We start from the raw sequence: 25,293 nt of genomic DNA on the forward strand, positions 1-25,293 counted from the left end.
AGGTGTTAGCTCCACCCCTAGTAGGTGATAGCTCCACCTTCACCAGGTGATAGCTCCACCTTCACCAGGTGATAGCTCCACCTCTAGTAGGTGATAGCTCCACCTTCACCAGGTGTTAGCTCCTCCTCTAGCAGGTGTTAGCTCCACCTCTACCAGGTGTTAGCTCCTCCTCTAGCAGTGCTGGATCCATCAATTATGACAATTACGCATCTGGCTGTTGCAGATGATTAATACCAAGTGAAATTGTTCTCAAACCTACTTTTTCCAGTTTAAACAACCGGACTGGTTCAACCTCAATAGATCTTGACGAATCTTGGTACTTTTCTCTGTTTGACGAATGTTGGTACTTTTCTCTTCCTTGACTTAAATGAAAAACAACAATGACGATGAGAGATGATGGCCATCTTTCGTTGGCTAATGACCGTCTGGATAATAGAAAACTGCGTCATGTTTGCAGGTAGGCATTTCAATTATACTTCACACTGACGTCATATCTCTTTTTTTCTGTAACATTACGTCACATATCTCATTTGTTTATGGTATAAATATGATTTTAATGGCTTTTTCTGTTGTTGTTAGAGTTAAGGACATATCTCTAGGTAAGAGGCGAAGGCTTGTTCTGTTTACGTGTAACGACAATTTGTTTGGGGGGCGGGGGGGGGGGGGGAGTGGTTAAAATTGCGTGACGTCCTTTTTTTCTTGACCACATATACTGAATTAGCCCAATCGGGACCGATATGAATATTAAGTCCATAGATATGCCTACAGATGTCTCTAGAAATACAAATGGCATTATATCCTTACCCCTTCACATCAATTGGCCAACAGATGTCACAAGAAATACATTTGGTAATTATCAGTGGCGTAGCGAGGTCGGGTGTCACCCGGTGCAGCACTTAATGGTGTCACCCCCAGAGGCGTAGCGACCCTTCCCGGGGACGAATTTTCGATGTGCACCCCCCCCCCCCACTCCTCAAATTTTTCTCTATATATTTTGCTATTTTTTGCCTTGGTGTCACCCTCGCCCCCCCCCTTGCTACGCCCTGGTAATTATATAACACATCAATAGGCCAATTTGCTGCCTCTATAAATAGGCTTACATATGGTAATTATATCGCTACCTCTTCCCATCAATACAACTTCTCTGTTATTGCCGACTGTAAACACACCCATCTTCTGTATTGATTCTATTGTTAATAATAAAAAACAAACCAATCTGGTCTACAGTTGAACTAGTTTGGTGATCGATCTTTTTACTCTGGGAAATGTCATGGTTATGCCTGTGAACATTATCTGTGAATGTCATGGTTATGCCTGTGAACATTATCTGTGAATGTCATGATTATGCCTGTGAACATTATCTGTGAATGTCATGGTTATGCCTGTGAACATTATCTGTGAATGTCATGGTTATGCCTGTGAACATATATGTGAATGTCATAATTATATTATGTCAGTTACTGGCAAGCTAGGGTGAGCTCTCTACTCTTGGTCTACTCTGGGAAATGTCATGGTTATGCCTGTGAACATTATCTGTGAATGTCAGGGTTATGCCTGTGAACATTATCTGTGAATGTCATGGTTATGCCTGTGAACATATATGTGAATGTCATAATTATATTATGTCAGTTACTGGCAAGCTAGGGTGAGCTCTCTACTCTTGGTCTACTCACATTCGTTTTCTATACACACCAAAAAGTAGAGCATGCATGGGGGGGGGGGGGGGGGGGGGAAGAGGGTCACATAGTCAGCTGTGGATACAAAACATACAGGCATCCTCCAGTATTACAATATTACATACAATGATAGATTACAATATTACAATAGGTTATTGAAGACTTACAATGATAGATTACAATATTACAATAGGTAACTGATGAGATACAATGATATATTACAATATTACAATAGGTTACTGATTACATACAATGATAGATTACAATATTACAATAGGTTATTGAAGACTTACAATGATAGATTACAATATTACAATAGGTTATTGAAGACTTACAATGATAGATTACAATATTACAATAGGTTACTGATTACATACAATGATAGAGTACAATATTACAATAGGTTATTGAAGACTTACAATGATAGATTACAATATTACAATAGGTAACTGATGAGATACAATGATAGATTACAATATTACAATAGGTTACTGATTACATACAATGATAGATTACAATAGGTTACATATACCAATAAATAAAAAAAATTTACACATTTATTACAATAAATTTGAAAAATATTATAGAATAAAATTAAATATTACAATAAATAGAAAAATATTATAAAATGAATATTACAATAAATAGAAAAATATTCTAGAATGTATATTACAATAAATAGAAAAATATTCTAGAATGTATATTACAATAAATAGAAAAATATTATAGAATGTATATTACAATAAATAGAAAAATATTATAGAATGTATATTACAATGAGAAATAGTTTTTGCCTGTACACAGCAGGTGAAGCACCCAGCTCTAGTCTAGACTGTGGCACCAGTCCCTGTGTTGAAGACATCAATGAGTGCAGCCTCAACTCATCTCTTTGTCTCAATGGAGCTTCCTGTGTCAACACAGTTGGCTCATATCTGTGCCAGTGTGCTCCTGGTAAGTTGCCATATCTGTGCCAGTGTGCTCCTGGTAAGTTGCCACTGTTTACACTTTATTCTACTATGAGTTCTTGTATTTTCTTGTTTTAAGCTGTTGTATAACATCATGTGTGATCTCCTCTAGGCTACACAGGGGAACTCTGTGCCTCTGAGATTGATGAGTGTGCCAGCAGCCCCTGCTACTTTGGGGGAACATGCATCGACCTGATCAACAACTTCCGTTGTCAATGTCTGCCAGAGTTTGAAGGTCCACAGTGCCAGGGGGTCATTCGTCAGTGTCAGATTCAGAGTCCTTGTGGGGATGATGGCATTTGTGTTGATAAACCATTAGGTATGTACAACTATCACTGGTTAAACCATTAGGTATGTAGGCTACAATCATCAGTAGATAAACCATTAGGTATGTAGGCTACAACCATCAGTAGATAAACCATTAGGTATGTAGGCTACAACCATCAGTGGATAAACCATTAGGTATGTAGGCTACAACCATCAGTGGATAAACCATTAGGTATGTAGGCTACAACCATCAGTGGATAAACCATTAGGTATGTAGGCTACAACCATCAGTGGATAAACCATTAGGTATGTACAAATCTAGATGTGTTTAAACATAAGTGGATAAAACTTTAGGTGTGTAGGTCTACAACATTCAAATGAATCAATTGATGGTTTATATTATATTTTTTTAAAAAAGGTTATTTTAGCCCAGAAATAAATGAGGATAAAGACTCACAGCCCTAACATTATAGCACCCATACCCCTTCATCTCAAGCTCCTACTTTTGGATTTTATTATTTATGTGTAAATAAATGAGTTGCACAATTTAGTTAGCTCTTTATACAATGCAATCCTACTATGTTCTCTATAATTACTTTCTATCAGGTGGTTATAAGTGTTTTTGTAAACCTGGATACTATGGTGATCATTGTGAATTTGAGGTGAATTTATGTGTCACAATGCCATGCCTGAATGGAGCAACTTGTGTGAATTATGCAATCAACTACTCTTGTATATGTGCACCAGGTTAGTTGTTAAATATTCTCGAAGATAAAATGTTTTTCATTTGAATTTAATTTTTAAAAGACTCATGTAGTACACGTTTTTAACATTTAATGCTTACATAATGTTTTATTGTTTTACTCAACTGAATGTGCTATGATAACTGAACTCCCTTAAATAATTTTACTTACAGATTTAAATTATACTGTAACATTGAGATACAAATTATACTGTAACATTGAGATACAAATTGTACTGTAACATTGAGATACAAATTGTACTGTAACATTGAGATACAAATTGTACTGTAACATTGAGATACAAATTATACTGTAACATTGAGATACAAATTGTACTATAACATTGAGATACAAATTGTACTGTAACATTGAGATACAAATTGTACTGTAACATTGAGATACAAATTATACTGTAACATTGAGATACAAATTGTACTATAACATTGAGATACAAATTGTACTGTAACATTGAGATACAAATGTACTGTAACATTGAGAAACAAATTATACTGTAACATTGAGGTACAAATGTACTGTAACATTGAGATACAAATGTACTGTAACATTGAGATACAAATGTACTGTAACATTGAGAAACAAATTATACTGTAACATTGAGATACAAATTATACTGTAACATTGAGATACAAATTATACTGTAACATTGAGAAACAAATTATACTGTAACATTGTACTGTTACACAGGTTACACTGGTGCCCACTGTGAAACAGACATCAATGAGTGCTCTAGCAATCCCTGCCTGAACAATGGGAGCTGCACTGAAGGCCAGCCAAACACCTTCAGCTGTCAGTGTGTGGCTGGATTTGTTGGCCCTCTCTGTCAGACCAACTACAACGAATGTCAGAGTAATCCATGTCAAGGCCAGCAAGTCTGTGTAGATCTTCTAAACGATTACAGGTAGGCCTTTATTTTACTGGACATCACTCTGGTCAGTCCATGACTGGCTTAACTAATTATGTTGAGAAATGTCAGAAAATAGCTGGTTTGAACCTTCCAAATACTTCCATCTTTTTATTTTTCTCTCTGACTTAGTCAGGCACATAAAACTTTTAGAGGGACTAATGAATACAAATTAAGTTTACCTTTAATTAACGTGGTTCATTAACCTTTTGAATTTGTGTTGCTAAATGTGTTAATTAACGTAGTTCATTAACCTTTTGAATTTGTGTTGCTAAATGTGTTAATTAATGTAGTTCATTAACCTTTTGAATTTGTGTTGCTAAATGTGTTAATTAACGTAGTTCATTAACCTTTTGAATTTGTGTTGCTAAATGTGTTAATTAACGTAGTTCATTAACCTTTTGAATTTGTGTTGCTAAATGTGTTAATTAACGTAGTTCATTAACCTTTTGAATTTGTGTTGCTAAATGTGTTAATTAACGTGGTTCGTTAACCTTTTGAATTTGTGTTGCCAGATGTGAATGTCCACCAGGCACCACTGGGAAGATTTGTGAGACAGACGTCTTTGACTGTAGAGTAGCTCCTTCTTGTCTCAATAATGGCTCATGTCTATTTATAGAAGGAGCTTATATCTGCCAATGTCTACCTCCATTTACTGGCCAGAACTGTGGCACCAGCCTTGACCCTTGCACACCTAGTCCTTGCCTGTTTGGTGGCACCTGCTACAGGGTTAATGCAAGCAGTTACGGCTGTGCCTGTGTGCAGGGTTATGTAGGAGCACGCTGTGAAGCAGACGTCTATGACTGTCTAGTTAACCCATGCCAGAATGGTGGGACATGCGTGGACCTTTCTTATCTTGGTCAAGTGGCATCTGTCAACAGATCCTCGGTCAACACAGAAGAAGCTTTGAGAAACTTGAAGTGTGCCTGCCCAGCCAAATTTACAGGGACACTCTGTGAGCAGGAGCTGACAGCCTGTATGTCCAGTCCCTGTCATAATGGAGGAACCTGTTCATCTCAGGGCATTCTGGGTAAGTCCTGTTTCTGCTCAAATGAAAGTACAATATGTTTCTTTAAAAAGTCTATAACAAATAGGCCTACTCTGGGTTGCTGGTGGTTAACAATGCAAGTCTGTAACTAAAGTAAAGCAGAGAAACACATTTTTAGTCTATAAATGGTCTTGTTAATGTAACCTTAATCTTCTATACCCTACATACAAAAGCACAACATTTCCTACATAATTAACTCTTATAACAGATGAATATTTGAGGGTGTTAAGTAAACAACAAAACCTAGAAAACAATACATATAATAATTACATGGATTTCACTACACATAACATATGTATAGTGTGGCCTGTATTCTCTTGCATTTTAAACATGAAAGAATCCTGAAATAAAATAGTATGATATAATTAGAATTATTAAAGATTATGTTTAACTTAATTTTCTATAAAATGTTTTAACTAATATGTTTTTGACAATACAAAATATGCTGTATGCCACTACACCAGATTATAGCTGTGTATGTTTACCTGGATGGACTGGCCCCAACTGTGGTCAAGACATCAACGAATGCTTAGCTGTTCCATCTATTTGTGTCAATAATGGACAATGTATTAACAGATCACCAGGATATTTGTTAGTTTACACCTTTTCTTTTTAGATATCTGCTTTGCTCTAACTAGAACATCAGATATTGTTTGAATTTTTATCGACCTGGTAGATTGACAATTGGGTATTTATTTACTTGGTAGATTGACAATTGGATATTTATTGACTTGGTAGATTGACAATTGGATATTTATTGACTTGGTAGATTGACAATTGGATATTTATTGACTTGGTAGATTGACAATTGGATATTTATTGACTTGGTAGATTGACAATTGGATATTTATTGACTTGGTAGATTGACAATTGGATATTTATTGACTTGGTAGATTGACAATTGGATATTTATTGACTTATTACTCAGCAAATTGTAAATGTTTCAGTTGCGTGTGTCCAGTTTACTGGACTGGGGCAAGATGTGAAACAGACATTGTAGAGTGTAACACATATTCTTGTGTGAATGGGGGAACTTGTCTTGAAGGAATTGGTCGACCATCTTCATGCATTTGCACTGCTGGTAAACCTTTTGTAATTTATATACTCTCATTAGAAACACTAGTAGGCCTAATAAATCTATAGTCAGGAATTGCTAAACAATGAGAGAAAAAAATCAATAATACGTTTTGTTAATTTATTGATGTTTTCGTAATATTTATGTATGTTTGTTCGTCAAGAAAGTTGTTTTTACTGTTAGCAGTTTAAAGTAAAAGTGGAAAAATTTTAATAAATTTTATAGCTCAAGAAGATTTATATTTTTCAATATCAAAGTAAAGTGAATCATTAATATCCAAACAGCTGTAAACTATGATTTTGTACACATTGTGCCTTTCATTTATTTCTACTTAGACATTAAGAAAAAAAAAGCAGAAAACAAGATTCCCCCACTGATTGGACTTGCCTCTATTTATAGGTTTTACTGGCAGCAATTGCTCTACAAAACTCTCTAGTTGTGACCCAAATCCATGCCAAAATAATGCCACCTGTATTGATGAGACGGATGGGATAAACTTTACCTGCAACTGTTTACCTGGATACACAGGTAATAGAAGGGCATGACAATTTTTCAAATATACAGTTTTTTTTTTACATTGGTACATATGCAAACTTGTACAAGAAAGTCGAAAATATTTTATTGATGTTTGTTGTTTCAAGAAGTAACTGAAATAAAGATCTATTGTTGTAGGTTTGTTGTAGTTGAGAGCACTATTCACAGATCTATTGTTGTAGGTTTGTTGTAGCTGAGAGCACTATTCACAGATCTATTGTTTTAGGTTTGTTGTAGCTGAGAGCACTATTTATAGATCTATTGTTTTAGGTTTGTTGTAGCTGAGAGCACTATTCACAGATCTATTGTTTTAGGTTTGTTGTAGCTGAGAGCACTATTCACAGATCTATTGTTTTAGGTTTGTTGTAGCTGAGAGCACTATTTACAGATCTATTGTTTTAGGTTTGTTGTAGCTGAGAGCACTATTTACAGATCTATTGTTGTAGGTTTGTCGTGTGAGACCAATGTGGATGAGTGCACCACCCTAAAGCCCTGCCATAACAATGCCACATGCATAGATGGCATCAACAGGTACAGTTGTCAGTGTCAGGTGGGATGGACAGGTGAGACATGTCAAGAAAATATTGATGACTGTCTCTCTAACCCTTGCCAGAACGGAGCTACATGTCTGGATTTCATTGGCTACTTCAAATGTCAGTGTCCTGTGGGCTACACAAGTAAGTTTAACAAAACTGACTATTTGGACAATATTTGGTTGCAGCCCTTTGCTCCCCAGGGGCCACAAAGGAGGGATGATGATGATTTGGACAATATAAATAAGTTTGATAAAATTTATTTGCAACACAGTATGTTGTTACACGTATTTTGTTGTGTATAAAAGAAAATTTAAACACATTCACATCATCTTTACTTTTTCCTTTGCCCTGCAACAAATTTTAATTCACCATTGTTTTAGATCCAACATGCGATTATAATATTGATGAGTGCATCTTCCAGCCTTGCAGAAACAATGGTACATGTTTGGATGTGACCGATGGATTTGTCTGTCAGTGTTTACCTGGCTACACAGGTGAGATAACTCATAATTTTACTTGACTAAACAGGTGAGATAACTCATAATTTTACCTGGCTACACAGGTGAGATAACTCATAATTTTATCTGGCTACACAGGTGAGATAACTCATAATTTTACCTGGCTAGACAGGTGAGATAACTCATTATTTTACCTGGCTACACAGGTGAGATAACTCATAATTTTACCTGGCTACACAGGTGAGATAAAGAAAGAGTAGACGAATGTTTTAAAATAAAAAATTCTGTCTTAAAAACCTCCAGGTGTTGCTTGTGAGTCAGATATTAATGAATGTCTATCTGCACCGTGTGCTAATGGATCAACATGTGTAGATAAAATTAATAATTTCACATGCGTCTGTTTACCTGGACTAACAGGTAGGTGAATAACTAAAGGTCAACTTAAACTTAATATAATATTAGGATAATTTCTGTAATCCTTAAGTGAAATTTTATTATTTTAATTTACGGGTTTCTATGTGCTGTACATGTTTAAATTTAAGGATTACTTTGTACTTTTAATGTTTAAATTTAAAGATTTGTGTACAGTTAGTGTTTACATTAAAGAACCTCAAAGTAATTATAGTGTTTACATTTAGGGACCTCAAAGTAATGTTATTGTTTTCATTTAAGAACCTCTGTTAATGCTAGTGTTTACCTTTAAGGACCTCTGTGTACTGTTAGTGTTTACATTTAAAGACCTCTGTTAATGTTAGTGTTTACATTTAAGGACCTGTGTGTACTGAGGATATCCAAGAGTGCTCCCCCTCCCCCTGCCTGAATGCTGGCACTTGTTTAGAGCCCCAGCTGGCCATGTATTCCTGCTCATGTCCTGCTGGGGTGGCAGGCACCAACTGTGAAATTATAAAAACTGCAACCTTTGATGGGAATGACTTCCTCACATTTACCTCATTGACTGATAAGTTTATTGAAAACATCAACCAAGAGCTCAGCTCAACCGGTGCAGTTATAACAATCCAGTTTACATTTACAACAACAGTCTTAGATGGAGTTATCCTAGTACTTACAGGGGTGAGTTAAGGGACTTTTCAATGTTACATTAAAAAAAAAATCAAGAGTCAAAATAGGCAATTCTTTATTTTACTTATTTTAAAAAAAAATTTAAATGTAAATTATACATATCAGTTTAAAACAAAGAAAAGATTTTTCTGACATTAAATGTAGCATCACTGAATTAGATTTATAGAATTTTTAACGTTTATTTTATAATCATTAAACAATAGTTAATGCTATTTTCAGAATTCCAAAGCATATCTACCTCAGCACCTACTATTAGAACTGCTCAGCTCCAGACTTTATATCTCTGCCAGCAATGGGGAGCAGGTACAGAGAAATTCTATCCTTTTACCTGACCAGCCATCAACCATACAAAGTCATACAGTGCTGATCAGAATGGCGGATCAGTACTGTAAATTAACACTGGATTCAAACATGTGTTCCACAACCAGCAGCTGTGACAGACAGATGGACTTTGTTAACTCAACTGCTTGGAACTTTGATGGGGTCTTTTATTTTGGTGGGGTGAAAACCATCACCCCATACATCAGAAATATTCTTCTCCAGAACAGCTATTTCATTGGATGTTTAGGGGTAAGCCACAACTGTCATTTTTAACTTACTTAAATGTATAAAAACAGTTGATCTGAGGCTGGTAGCATTGCTCAAACATCATCATCTACTTCAATTTCTTTTGTTAATTTTAAAAAATATATATTGTGTGTTTATTCTTTTGACCTGATTAATTAAAACAGGCCTTTAAATAAACTAGGTAGCACATTGTTTAAGAAACATACATTTTTAAAAATTTGTAAGTAATTTTTAAAATTTCAGAATTTGATAATCAATAGCAGAGCTGTAAACTTGGCTGATGGCATACAGTACAGTGGCATCACACCAGAACTTGTTACAACTCCTCTGATTGGCTGCGCTGATCATGTGCCATGTTTAAACAGCACATGTAAAAATGGGGGCAAGTGTCTAGACATGTGGACACACCAGTCATGTAACTGTGTCCCTGGCTTCACAGGGCCAACATGTGCCCTGCAGAACATGGCCAATTTTCACAAGGAAAACATGTTGTACTTTGATGAGAGGGGAGTTATCTCCCAGCTTTCACTTGAGTTTAATGCAGCTAATGGAAGTGGGCTGCTGTTATACACGGTATCATACATTTTCATACCCTTGCTATACATGGTATCATACATTTTCATACCCTTGCTATACACGGTATCATACATTTTCATACCCTTGCTAACCTAAATTTTTTAGATTAATTTGATTTACTTTAAATATACTCATATGAATATAGTTTTATAATTTCAGCGATAGATACCACATTGGTATATTAACATGAAAAGACTTTACTTGTCAGGCATAATTTAACAGAGTCTACCCTCATAAATTAAGCAGTGTACATAAATGGAGCACATATCAAAACAAACTATGTTTTGAATAAAAAACAGTTGTTAGTTTTTTTAACAAAATAAGAATAGTAAATGTCTCTTTCTGATGGGCAGATGAATTAGAACAGGGTACAGTAAAGGATTGTGTGGTCAGGACTATGACCAACCATATTTACTGTCCTTTATGTAAGCCAGGTACCCATCAGAGCTGGGTGTACTCAAAGACCCAGTTACCCATGAGTTGAACTCATGCTGTACCACTCACCCCCACATTAATGTTTGTGTATGATAAAACCCAGTTGACTTTACCTCCAGCTGACATCAGACATGTTCAGCCTAAGTCTGGACAACGGTCAGATTCACTTGCAGCTGGTGCCACAGACTACAGGGCGTGACCGTGTCCTAAAACTTGGCAGCAACCTTCAGGGCTGGGTCACGGTCAGTTTACAGTTTGTTGGTCAACTCTACACACTGCATGGTTTGTATGTTTTAGTCATGGATCATTGATTTTACCTCTACTCTACTTGCTTTCCTAGCTGTTACTAGACAATTAAAGGCTAAACTTATCTCAGTGGACAACAATCTCTTGGACATCAATAAAATGTGGCATTTTGGGATTCTATCCAAATACTTGAACCAAAAACTTGAACCAAATACATGAACCAAATACTTGAATATAGCGCACTCACTAGTTGAAATCTGGTTTCCTATGTTGTCAACATCCATAACATTGCATTCTGTTAATTTATCAGTGAATCTCACTCATCTACTGGTTTGTCAAATCTAGCATTTGACATTCACCCCTGACAACACAGGATGTAGTTTCTGTCATCACATATCAAATGTGTCACTGGAAACTCCTTTATCATTTTTCTGCTGTTCTTAATCAATTCTTGTATTATTAAGTAAATATATGAGTATCTAGGAGCTTATGACTATTTTTTTGACTGGATGCATAATTTATTATTCATGTATTCAAATATTTAACTTCTAAATTTTCAGCATTTACTCCATCTGGACCACTAGGACCTGCAACAGGCACTGCTAGCAGTCAGATTGTTGCCACTGGACCAATTTATCTTGGTGCACTTCATGTAGCTTTTGACCAGTGGAGAAATAGAAATCCTCGGCTGCCTTCAGAGTTAAGGTGATTGATATCTATATATTTATGTAACTAAATCTAGTTTAATCATTGTAAGAACTATAATTCAAATTACAGCTATTATTAATTGAAGTCAGCCTATTTAATTTTATATGCAAAGTGTACTTTTTAAAAACTAATTTGTTGCAAACATTTTATATGCACAAAACTTTGTTAAAATTTCTACATAGAAGTGCTACCCTATAACATACATTTTCTATCACTATAATTTGTAATACCTAGGAGAACATAGGTAACAATAGCAAGTGAGCCCACCCCTCATCCATTCTGTCATCTCCATATTGCATGGACCATTGCCACTATAAAGCAGCACCACAGAACTAATAGACTTAATAACCCAAATATTCATTTTTAACCCTTTCCCCGGCAACATATTTGGTACCCTGTCCCCGGCAACTGGGTGGATCACACCCAAAGACTTTCTTATAGTAAATTCTTTTCTTTGTTCATTGTGGGGTGGGTAACAATACTGACACAGTTAAGGTATTCAGGGCATTGTGGCCATTAGGAACACAAGACATGTTGTTGACAATGGGAGGACTGTAATATGATACTACAGGTTGATGGGATTCTCAAGCAAGAGTTAACCTGTGGGTGGACACATGTAGTGATTTATACTCTTTGCTGGAGCTCTGACTTGCAGTTACAGACAGAACTGTAGTTTAGAGTTACAATAGGTTAATGAAATGCAGGGGTAAGATTGCCTGTGGGAGGACATATATAGTGATTTGTACTCTTTTAGGGAGCTCTGGAATGTAGATAGAGACATTCAAGCCTTTTAGAGTAACTTGACATTTACCTCATTAGGAGTACGAATGAGGACAAAAAGGCAAAACAACTTTGTAATGCTGCTTGTAAGTTAATACTGGGCAATTAATTGATCAAACTGGAAGTGAAGTGGGTGTTCTACAGGTTGTGACCCTGAGAGTAAGGTTTATAAATAGTCACAAACGTTATTGAGAACACAACAGAAACAAGTCTTGAACGCTTTTGTCTAAACTCAAGTGCTAATGATAAAGGAATGTATTTGCCAGTTTTAGTATAGCAGGTGAAAATGACCAACAAGTTTTGAGTCTGAACTACTAGTATCAGAGGTAGAAGATAAAGAATGGCAGCCATAAGTATCAAGCAGCTCTGATGACGAGGTCTACCCAATATACTGCATTTCAACTATCAATAATGTGTCAACAGTTGGCACTCATAATGAAATGAAACGGCTGGTGCAAAGTGAAGAAAAAGAAATATTTTCAGGAAAGACAAAGTAACAGTACACTAGACCACTGCATGAAGTGCTAATCCCAGGAAATTTATAAACAGTCTGACCCTAAATATTTCTTCTGTGCATGAATACAAAAAAATAATACAACCAATATTTGACTGCATTAGCAGGGATGGAGAGAAAGCAAGAGGAGACACTGGCACTCTGCAGAATAACAATTTAGTTGTATGTCAATTCAGTTCTGCTTATGGAAGTTTTTGAAGGCAGAATTTTCTATGAAGAAATTCAGCAACCTTCTGGGTCATATTCACTTCACAATAATAACACTAACAGTCCATCAGGCTCATGGTATATTTGCTTCCATTATGGTAGATATTCCATTCAAATTTAGAAAGGTGTTATGTTTCTGGAGAGATCATTACTAATTAGCAAGTGGTTGATTTTAGAGGTGGGAGTAGATTTATCCAATACATACCAAGCAATTCCGATAAGTATGGAATTAAAATATTTTGGACCTGTGACTCATGTAACACCACTAAAAGGGTGCCCATATTTTATAAAAAGAAAAACTAAAGTTCCCTGCCAGCAAAAGGAAATGTCCAGTTATTTTAATTTTAACTAACAACTGAGCTCTCTGAGGTGCAAATTATTAAAACGTGAACTTAATGTTCTATTATTTTGTTACTAAAGTTGATTACTTCAATCGGTTTGATATTTTTGTTAATCAAATACCTTCAGATTGTTAATTTATAGTTAAACTTTGAAAATGTAACACAATGGCTTAACCCACAATGAGTAAAAACAAATATTTAGAAGCCAGTTTATAAGTTATAAATATTTTTTCCATTCAAAATTGTGTACGGGTGTGTAGCACCCAGTTGCCAGGGACCGTATAAAAAAATTTCAAACCCTCATAAAAAAATTTTTTACGCATATTTTTTAAATTTACAACCTCTAATGTGTCGACCCCAACCACCTTATAGATGGGAATGAGGCCCAGAAAAATTTATAAAACGAGACTCGAGATATGAGCAAAAATATAGCGACTTCGGGTCGATTACACCCAGTCGCCGGGGAAAGGGTTAAAAGCACTTATCAGCTCTGCTTTTAATGCCTTTTATAAAGTTTTAATACAAATTTAAAAAGTAGGTCTTTCGAAATGCATTTCAAATTTTATATTTCTTTACAGCATCAGTGGGTGTATACGAAATGTGACAATTAATAATAATTTACTGGATTTGTCAAGAAATGTTGCAACTCCCCTGGGCAATGATCCAGCCCCAGCTAGAGCAGGATGCGAGGTAGAAGAGGCTTGCTTGTCTAAAACCTGCCTCAATCAAGGTGTCTGTTGCCTCAGCTGGACTAGTCCAACTTGTCAGTGTGCTGTAGGCTACACGGGGGAGAACTGCTCACAGGGTAAAGTTTATTACATTTTCTTCAGCATCATACTTGGCAAGCATTTGAAAAAACCATACTTGTAGTTAAGCACTACTCTCTATATAAATCAGTTATTTTTTATTTAATGAACACACTTAAACAGGAAAAAAACAAATATAAAAAACCTTTCTTGCAACAAGCTTTTGAATGCACTGAAAATTATAAAATAAAACTAATTTGCTTTCATTCATAAAAGCTTTTGTTGCTAACATATGTAAAAGATCTCATGAGCGACCAAACACCATCACAAACACAAATTGCTCTGTCAGCAAGTTTTAATGGAGTCAGCAGTTATTGCTTTGTTTCAGCTCTGTCAGCAAGTTTTAATGGAGTCAGCAGTTATTCCTTTGTTTCAGCTCTGTCAGCAAGTTTTAATGGAGTCAGCAGTTATTGCTTTGTTTCAGCTGTCAGCAAGTTTTAATGGAGTCAGCAGTTATTGCTTTGTTTCAGCTGTCAGCAAGTTTTAATGGAGTCAGCAGTTATTCCTTTGTTTCAGCTCTGTCAGCAAGTTTTAATGGAGTCAGCAGTTATTCCTTTGTTTCAGCTCTGTCAGCAAGTTTTAATGGAGTCAGCAGTTATTCCTTCGTCCTGTTAGATAGATCACTTTTCTCCTTTGGGGACTCTGGGGTGCTGGAGTTCCGTACTAGACAAGCCACATCAACTCTTTTGTTGCTGCAGTTTTTAAACTCAACTGGTGCTGTAGGGAACTTTATTGAGATAAGAAACTCCAACAACAAGGTACAAATCTATAGCAGTTTTAGTAAAGGTGAGTAAAATTGATCTCATTTGTTAGAGAAAGTTTGAACTTAGCTATCTTAGTTAAACAAATTTGCACTTTAAAATAAATAAAAAATCATTCATTCAAAAAATGACGAATCTATTTTTAGATCTGGTAGAATCTGACATAGAGATCTCAGATGGTGTCTGGCACACCTTATCATGGAGAAGAGAGAAATCAGTTTTTGTTGTTAGTTTAGAAGGAACCAATCTGTTTCTTGATGCACAGTTTAACCCATCTGACACGAGTTTAAACAGTACAATGTACATTTATATAGGAGCTAGGCCAGTTAATCCAGGTTGGAGAACTTGTTTATTTGTTCCTTTCATTGCTCTTCTATTGGTATCTTAAACACTAATGTCAAGAATGTTTATTTGTTACTTTCATTGCTCTTCCTTTGATATCTTAAACACTTATGTCAAGAACTTATAATATATAAAATCAATCGTAGAAATAGGAGTATAAGTTTCTAAATTTAAAAGCTTAGAATAATATAAAATATAACAGCAATTGCTTTGATAGAATAAAAAAAAGCTACATAGACATATCTGTTAAGTTTTATTAAATATTATCTTTGATTTAAAGAAACCAACATATTTTCTGTGTGTATTTTCTATAAACACATTTTAATGAAATCTTTGACCAACTTCTGTCACCCCAGGCAATGCTTCAACTCTAGTGGGCTACTTTAAAGGATGTCTGGGTACAATCTCCTTCAACAACCAGCCCCTGCTTTATGCTGTGGATGGCATCTCCCCTGGTGCTGTGGTCAGTGCCACCAATACACTTGTTGGTTGTACGGGTGACAGTGTGTGTCTCATCAACCCCTGTCCAGCCAATTCCTACTGTGTGGATCAATGGAACAGCTTCCAGTGCCCGTGTTTGGCAGGATGGGAAGGCTCAAACTGTAGCACCAGCTCTGATGATTGTGTCAACCCAAACTGTAGCACCAGCTCTGATGATTGTGTCAACAATTCCTGCCAGAATGGTGGGCTGTGCATTGACCAACACCTGTCCTACTCATGTCAGTGCAGCGACAACTGGACTGGTCAGTTCTGTGAGACGCCGGTCCAAGCCTGCAACCATAGCATGTGTGTGACCAATCAGACGTCATCTTGTGTGTCTCTTAATGCCTGGGACTTTTTCTGTGACTGTTTACCTGGCTATACAGGGAGATTTTGTGAGCAGCAATTTAACAACTGCAGTTCTTTCCCTTGTCTTAATAATGGGACTTGTGTGGACTCACTCAATAATTATACCTGTAGATGCATGAATGGATACTCCGGCCCACAGTGTGAGTTCAAGGATTACTGTATACCCCAGCCATGTTTTAATGGCGGCACATGCTACTCTAAGACAGCCTTTTCAGATGTCACATCAAGCACCAGTTTAACAAACTTTACATGTCAGTGTGTCAACGGATATTTTGGTTTGCAGTGTCAAAGCTACAATTATTGTCTACAAAATAAATGTCTAAACAATGGATCTTGTTTACTTGAAATAGATACGTTCACATGTAACTGTTCTACAGGTTACTATGGTGCTAACTGCCAGTTTGTTGATTACTGTGCATCAAGTCCATGCTTACATTCAGGCCAATGTCGTAACACACAGGAATCTTTTGTTTGCTTATGTCCATCCTTGTATACTGGAACAACATGTGAAGTACCTGTGAATCAGTGCACAACAAACACCTGTTTTAATGGAGGCACCTGCATGTTGGATAGCACACCTGCATCAAGTAGCAGCTCCATCTGTGTGTGTCCTGTGAACTACACAGGTAAACAATGTGAAACTTTTGTCAACCCATGCCAGTCTCAGCCGTGTGCCAACAGTGGAACGTGTAGCCTGACTGCGCTTGGCTTCACCTGCACATGTAGCCCAGGATTTACTGGCAGCTTGTGTCAGGCTAACATAGATGAGTGTAGCACACGACCGTGCCAAAATGGTGGATCATGTCTTGATAAGGTCAACAGTTACGCTTGTAGCTGTACTGCTGGATTTACTGGTGAGAGTTGTGAGGTGGACATGAGAGGCTGCACATCAAACCCCTGCCTGAACCATGCCCAGTGTTTAGGGAGTGGGGCCAATTTCACCTGTCTGTGTCTACCAGGATATACAGGTGTGTTCATCTCAACTTGCTCTGACTGAACAAAACAACTATTATTTATTAAACAGTTGATTTAAGATAAATATTTACATCAGAATTGTAGTTAAAATTCAAAATATGAGATATATTCTAGTAAAACACAAACCTAAACACTAAAAAAAAATATAATTTTAAAAATTATAAGATTAAACAAATTTTCTAAATTTCTTGTGGATCTGAAAATTTTCTGATGAAGTGTTTTTAAAATATTATTTCCAAAACATTATTTACTATATAATAGAAATTAAATTACAACATGTTTTTCAAAATTTAGATTTGCATTGTATGACATATTGTTTGAAGACAAAAGCAAACAATAACCAACATAACAAATCATGACTTAATTTACAAAAATTCTTCTTTAAAAAAGCTGCTTAGTTTAAAAAAATAATTAAGTAATGCAATAACCTAAACTGCTTTTCATTGGATACCTAAAAATAAAATTTCACTTTCTTCTCTCCCCTTATATTTTCACCTTAGTAAATACAAATTCCATGCTTACAACCTGTCACAGCTACCCATATGTTTGTATTTGTGTATGAATCTAACAAAACAAACGATCTTGACAGGAATGTTGTGTGGGGAGAACATCAATGATTGCTCCAGTAATCCATGTAAAAATGGAGGCAGCTGTGTTGATGGGGTCAACTCCTACAGGTGCTTGTGTTCCCCAGGGTAAGGACAGTGCTGACGTTTATATTTCAGTTTTTTTTTTCAATTTTAAATTTTTTTTTACACACACACATAATTTACAGTGTCAGTTTGCCCTGCCTTGGTTGCTTTAGTATTACAGATTTTATCAATGGCTTGTGAGGACTGGTACTGATTTACAATAGTAATACTTCTTTCTGACATGTACTTTCAGTCATGTAAGATGGTGTACTTAACACAAAAACCCGTCTACATCAAGCTATGTGCCACATGGACCAATATCAAACTTGTTTGAACAAGTCTATATCAAGCTATGTGCCACATATCAAATTTGTTTGAACAAGTCTATATCAAGCTATGTGCCACATGTCAAATTTGTTTGAACAAGTCTATATCATGCTATGTGCCACATATCAAACTTGTTTGAACAAGTCTATATCAAGCTATGTGCCACATGAACCAATATCAAACTTGTTTGAACAAGTCTATAGGAAGCTATGTGCCACATGTCAAACTTGTTTGAACAAGTCTATATCAAGCTATGTGCCACATGTCAAACTGTTTGAACAAGTCTATATCAAGCTATGTGTTTGTTTGTTGTTACAGTTTCACTAGCTCTGACTGTACAGTGTTGACAGACCCATGCTACAGCCAGCCATGTTTTAACCAAGGTGTCTGCACATACAGAGGTCTGTGTAGCTGTCCAGATGTCAACAGCCCTTGTGAATGGTTCAATCAAACTTGTCAAACACAGAGATGCATTCAGAGAGAAAACTGCTCTCTTGTTTCCCCTTCATACTTATGTAACTGTACAGGTAAAAAACTTGATAATTAATTATATAGTTGGGTTTTAAATTACACTTTATTTTACATTGGTTTAAAAGTAATTAAACTAGACACTGTATAGTCTCTTTTTCTAGCTTTTAAAAAAATGTTTGTTTTATGGATGTTCATTTTACTCTATCTTTAGCAGCTTAATTTTTAGTTTGAAAAAAAATACCTTCAAAACTGTAACATCTATTGTATAACAATAATGTAAAATAGAGATATGTTGACATATTGGCCTAACAGAGTATTCATGTTGAAAATTGTATTCTCTGTACTGTAAGTATAATTTATAGGAGAAACATCTTGCCATGTCTGCAGGAACAGGTTACACAGGCCTGCAGTGTGCAGATGATCTGGATGAATGCCAACAGAATCCCTGCCAACATGAGGGGACATGTCTGAATTCAGTTGGCAGTTTTTCTTGTAACTGTGCTGGCACTGGTTACCATGGGAGCTTATGTCAAACAGATGATGATGAATGTCAAGGACAAAATAAATGTTATAATGGAGGTTAATCACATGAATCTTTGTATATTATTTTAGACAGCTGATTTAAAAAAAAAAAACAGAAACTTTATTTTACTTAAATATTTTTATAGCAATACACATGCAATAAATGTTTCATTCTGTTTGTGTATATCACTCTATGTTTGACTACAAACCAGGCATCTATTCTGTTTGTATATCCCTGACTACAAACCAGTCATCTATTCTGTTTGTGTATCCCTCTATATTTGACTACAAACCAGGCATCTATTCTGTTTGTGTATATCCCTCTATATTTGACTACAAACCAGTCATCTGTTCAGTTTGTGTATATTCCTCTATATTTGACTACAAACTAGGCATCTATTCTGTGTGTATATCCCTCTATATTTGACTACAAACCAGTCATCTATTCTGTTTGTCTATATCCCTCTATATTTGACTACAAACCAGGCTTCTATTCTGTTTGTATATCCCTCTATATTTGACTACAAACCAGGCATCTATTCTGTTTGTGTATATCCCTCTATATTTGACTACAAACCAGGCTTCTATTCTGTTTGTATATCCCTCTATATTTGACTACAAACCAGTCATCTATTCTGTTTGTGTATATCCCTCTATATTTGACTACAAACCAGGCACATGCATCTATTCTGTTTGTCTATATTATATCCCTCTATATTTGACAACAAACCAGTCATCTATTCTGTTTGTATATCCCTCTATATTTGACTACAAACCAGTCATCTATTCTGTTTGTGTATATCCCTCTATATTTGACTACAAACCAGTCATCTATTCTGTTTGTCTATATCCCTCTATATTTGACTACAAACCAGGCATCTATTCTGTTTGTATATCCCTCTATATTTGACTACAAACCAGGCATCTATTCTGTTTGTATATCCCTCTATATTTGACTACAAACCAGTCATCTATTCTGTTTCTATTTCCCTCTATATTTGACTACAAACCAGGCATCTATTCTGTTTGTATATCCCTCTATATTTGACTACAAACAAGGCATCTATTCTGTTTGTATATCCCTCTATATTTGACTACAAACCAGGCATCTATTCTGTTTCTATATCCCTCTATATTTAACTACAAACCAGTCATCTATTCTGTTTCTATATCCCTCTATATTTGACTACAAACCAGGCATCTATTCTGTTTGTATATCCCTCTATATTTGACTACAAACAAGGCATCTATTCTGTTTGTATATCCCTCTATATTTGACTACAAACCAGGCATCTATTCTGTTTCTATATCCCTCTATATTTAACTACAAACCAGTCATCTATTCTGTTTCTATATCCCTCTATATTTGACTACAAACCAGGCATCTATTCTGTTTGTATATCCCTCTATATTTGACTACAAACCAGTCATCTATTCTGTTTCTATATCCCTCTATATTTGACTACAAACCAGGCATCTATTCTGTTTGTATATCCCTCTATATTTGACTACAAACAAGGCATCTATTCTGTTTGTATATCCCTCTATATTTGACTACAAACCAGGCATCTATTCTGTTTCTATATCCCTCTATATTTGACTACAAACCAGTCATCTATTCTGTTTGTATATCCCTCTATATTTGACTACAAACCAGTCATCTATTCTGTTTATGTATATCCCTCTATATTTGACTACAAACCAGGCATCTATTCTGTTTCTATATCCCTCTATATTTGACTACAAACCAGGCATCTATTCTGTGTGTATATCCCTCTATATTTGACTGCCCCAAACCAGTCATCTATTCTGTGTGTATATCCCTCTATATTTGACTACAAACCAGGCATCTATTCTGTTTGTATATCCCTCTATATTTGACTACAAACCAGTCATCTATTCTGTTTGTATATCCCTCTATATTTGACTACAAACTAGGCATCTATTCTGTGTGTATATCCCTCTATATTTGACTACAAACTAGTCATCTATTCTGTTTGTATATCCCTCTATATTTGACTACAAACTAGGCATCTATTCTGTGTGTATATCCCTCTATATTTGACTACAAACTAGGCATCTATTCTGTTAGTGTATTTCCCTCTATATTTGACTACAAACTAGGCATCTATTCTGTGTGTCTATATCCCTCTATATTTGACTACAAACTAGGCATCTATTCTGTTAGTGTATTTCCCTCTATATTTGACTGCCCCCAAACCAGGCACCTGTGTAAACACAGATGGCTCCTACAAGTGTCAATGTCCAGTAGCCTGGACAGGAGCTGAGTGTGGGCAGAACAAAGATGACTGTCAGCTTCAGCCATGCAGCAATGCTGGGGTGTGTATAGATCGAGTTGGAGGCTATTCTTGTGATTGTACAGGAACAGGTACAGGATGATTTTGTTAGGTTCAAACATTTTGCTTGCTGTAGTGTTGTGGTAGTTTTGTTGTAGTGTTGTTGTAAGATACCACCACTAAATGTCTGTTTACAACAATCTGGCAACTGCTAAATGTCTGCTTATAACAATCTGGCCACAACTAAATGTCTGTTTACAACAATCTGGCCACCACTAAATGTCTGTTTACAACAATCTGGCCACCACTAAATGTCTGTTTACAACAATCTGGCCGCCACTAAATGTCTGTTTACAACAATCTGGCCACCACTAAATGTCTGTTTACAACAATCTGGCCACCACTAAATGTCTGTTTACAACAATCTGGCCACCACTAAATGTCTGTTTACAACTATCTGGCCACCACTAAATGTCTGTTTACAACAATCTGGCCACCACTAAATGTCTGTTTACAACAATCTGGCCACCACTAAATGTCTGTTTACAACAATCTGGCCACCACTAAATGTCTGTTTACAACAATCTGGCCACCACTAAATGTCTGTTTACAACAATCTGGCCGCCACTAAATGTCTGTTTACAACAATCTGGCCACCACTAAATGTCTGCTTACAACAATCTGGCCACCACTAAATGTCTGTTTACAACAATCTGGCCACCACTAAATGTCTGTTTACAACAATCTGGCCACCACTAAATGTCTGTTTACAACAATCTGGCCACCACTAAATGTCTGTTTACAACAATCTGGCCACCACTAAATGTCTGTTTACAACAATCTGGCAACTGCTAAATGTCTGCTTATAACAATCTGGCCACAACTAAATGTCTGTTTACAACAATCTGGCCACCACTAAATGTCTGTTTACAACAATCTGGCCACCACTAAATGTCTGTTTACAACAATCTGGCCGCCACTAAATGTCTGTTTACAACAATCTGGCCACCACTAAATGTCTGTTTACAACAATCTGGCCACCACTAAATGTCTGTTTACAACAATCTGGCCACCACTAAATGTCTGTTTACAACAATCTGGCCACCACTAAATGTCTGTTTACAACAATCTGGCCACCACTAAATGTCTGTTTACAACAATCTGGCCACCACTAAATGTCTGTTTACAACAATCTGGCCAGGTTTCACAGGTGCCAACTGTACAGAGAACATTGATGACTGTGTCAACAACAGGTGTGTTAATGGCAGGTGTGTTGATGGTGTCAGACAATACACATGTGTCTGTAATGGAACAGGCTACACAGGCACTTTCTGTGAGGTGGGTTATCACTTGCTTAAAACTTTGTCATGTTCACAAATAAGAAAAACACGTGCGGTCAAATTTAGAGCCAAGAATGCAAAGTCAAAAGTTTTATTTAAGAATTTTATTTGAAGTGATAAAAGCAACATTGAGCAAGTTTTTAGCTGCAAAAACTTTAAAGTTAAAGATGTGCGGGCATTTTTTGGCAAAATAATTTCATTGCAGACCAAACTAAACAGCTGCAGTTCTACATTTTGTTCCAACAATGGAGTTTGTCTGGATGTGAGCGGTGTCTTGTCCTGCAACTGCAGCAGCACCGGCTACACTGGTCAGTTCTGTCAGACAGATGTGGATGAGTGCTCCAACCAAACACACGGCTGCCATCTAGCCTCACAGTGTGTCAACATCCCAGGTGGCTACTACTGTCACTGTGGGAATGACAGCACAGGTAAACTTTTAGGTGGCTACTACTGTCACTGTGGGAATGACAGCACAGGTAAACTTTTAGGTGGCTACTACTGTCACTGTGGGAATGACAGCACAGGTAAACTTTTAGGTGGCTACTACTGTCACTGTGGGAATGACAGCACAGGTAAACTTTTAGGTGGCTACTACTGTCACTGTGGGAATGACAGCACAGGTAAACTTTTAGGTGGCTACTACTGTCACTGTGGGAATGACAGCACAGGTAAACTTTTAGGTGGCTACTACTGTCACTGTGGGAATGACAGCACAGGTAAACTTTTAGGTGGCTACTACTGTCACTGTGGGAATGACAGCACAGGTAAACTTTTAGGTGGCTACTACTGTCACTGTGGGAATGACAGCACAGGTAAACTTTTAGGTGGCTACTACTGTCACTGTGGGAATGACAGCACAGGTAAACTTTTAGGTGGCTACTACTGTCACTGTGGGAATGACAGCACAGGTAAACTTTTAGGTGGCTACTACTGTCACTGTGGGAATGACAGCACAGGTAAACTTTTGTGGCACTAACAGAGTAGAATACCTTGAGTGTGACACTAATATGTGTTCATAGAGATGAATGCCTTGTGTGAGACTCTTGGGTGAGATCCTGAAGTGGCATCATAGAATGGGACCACACGGTAGGAGATTGGGATCTGATGGACAACCAGAGTTTCTTCCAGGCATCTCTTCGAAAGAGATGGGGGCTCTGCCCCCCCCCCCCCCTTCCGAATAAAGTCTACCGCCCCTTGAACGAGATGGAATTTAATAGTAAACATATACTTTTTCTAGTGTCCCCCCCCCCCCCCACTGGAAAATGTTGACCGCCCTCCCCAAAAATATCAAGTGCTCCCCCCCCCCCGAGATAAAAGTCTGGAAGAAACACTGTGGACAACCGCTGTGCACATCTAACAACAGTAGGATTTACAACAGTGTTGTCATGGCACATTTATTGAATGAATAATTCAATAAAAGTGTAACTAAAGTTCCCAAGTAGTTGGTCTAAAAGTAAATTGATTTTGTTTTTAAAAATGTGCCTACATAGGCCTAAAATAGCAACAATAAATTTACACAGAGCTTAGGAAATTTATTTTTTATTTGTGTACTCTCTAGGTCAGCACTGTGAAACATTACTTCCTCAAACTGTGACGACCTCTGATCTAAGTGAGGGAGGCTTGGCGGCCATTCTTATTCTTATTATTGCTATTATCATTCTCATCATACTTCTGACGGTCTGGCAGTTGAAGAGGAGGAAGAAGACACATGGCATCTACAAGCCAGCAGAAGTGGAGGGGCAGGTCAGAAATGGGAGCATCGCTTTAAACAAATTTTCTGACAGAAGAGAGTTACTTATATGAATGAGTGTTAGACAGGTGTTTACATTTGTGGCTCCTACACTTATTTTACTTTCTCTTGAATAAGAACATTAAGATGTGTGTATAGAATGGCAGGCATATGATCACTGTTACAAAAAGAGCAACTTAAAAACTATCATTAGGTTTCTATGTCATCCATTTGTTTATTTTTTATACAGGAGATAATATAATTTTTTAATTTTATTTTACATTGAATCAATGATTGAATTTTAACAACAGTATTATTAGGTGTTCAAGGGGACAATATAATTCAATATATTTAAAGCCAAATACTACTAGTTAAAACTACCTAAAAATGTCACATTTTAAAATTTTGTACTTACAACTGACTTACATAATTAAATATTTTAAAAAAATTAAATCTAAATAATGGCTTGTTTTGTTGTTATTAATTGCGCAGAGATTTTTATTTTCAAAATAGTTGCCTATATACTATTGGCTAGTAGTCCAACAAAATAGGGTTAGGGCAAGT

At 36.4% G+C, this 25,293-nt stretch overlaps 1 protein-coding gene across 3 annotated transcripts; it reads left to right on the forward strand.

The window, feature by feature from the left end:
- Window positions 1-58: 58 nt before the first annotated feature.
- Window positions 59-24,950, forward strand: LOC131933745 (protein crumbs homolog 1). Of its 3 annotated transcripts, none has more exons than XM_059290348.1 (28): window positions 59-457; window positions 2,481-2,627; window positions 2,754-2,960; window positions 3,515-3,655; window positions 4,357-4,570; window positions 5,089-5,603; window positions 6,086-6,212; window positions 6,569-6,702; window positions 7,096-7,224; window positions 7,677-7,907; window positions 8,147-8,260; window positions 8,528-8,641; window positions 8,994-9,295; window positions 9,524-9,874; window positions 10,115-10,444; window positions 11,002-11,164; window positions 11,689-11,833; window positions 14,257-14,483; window positions 15,049-15,270; window positions 15,392-15,580; window positions 15,944-17,404; window positions 18,001-18,106; window positions 18,689-18,897; window positions 19,229-19,420; window positions 21,588-21,752; window positions 22,862-22,998; window positions 23,206-23,956; window positions 24,559-24,950. In XM_059290348.1, the coding sequence occupies exons 1-28, from the start codon at window positions 394-396 to the stop codon at window positions 24,801-24,803; spliced, it is 7,332 nt and encodes a 2,443-aa protein (XP_059146331.1). In that variant the 5' UTR covers window positions 59-393; the 3' UTR covers window positions 24,804-24,950. The 3 variants fall into 3 exon arrangements, with proteins under 3 accessions (XP_059146331.1, XP_059146333.1, XP_059146332.1); XM_059290350.1 differs by having other exon boundaries at window positions 23,206-23,428; XM_059290349.1 differs by having other exon boundaries at window positions 2,484-2,627.
- The last annotated feature ends 343 nt before the right edge of the window (window positions 24,951-25,293 follow it).

This window comes from Physella acuta, unplaced genomic scaffold (assembly GCF_028476545.2).
Source record: "Physella acuta isolate Inbredline_101_S28 unplaced genomic scaffold, ASM2847654v3 ptg000108l, whole genome shotgun sequence".
Lineage (NCBI taxonomy): Eukaryota > Metazoa > Mollusca > Gastropoda > Physidae > Physella > Physella acuta.

Coding starts and splice junctions, on each gene's coding strand:
- LOC131933745 (XM_059290348.1), top strand. CDS start 394: ATGATGGCCATCTTTCGTTGGCTAATGACCGTCTGGATAATAGAAAAC. Junction 18,107..18,688: donor AGGTGCTTGTGTTCCCCAGG/GTAAGGACAGTG, acceptor TTGTTGTTACAG/TTTCACTAGCTCTGACTGTA. Junction 23,957..24,558: donor CTGTGGGAATGACAGCACAG/GTAAACTTTTGT, acceptor TGTACTCTCTAG/GTCAGCACTGTGAAACATTA.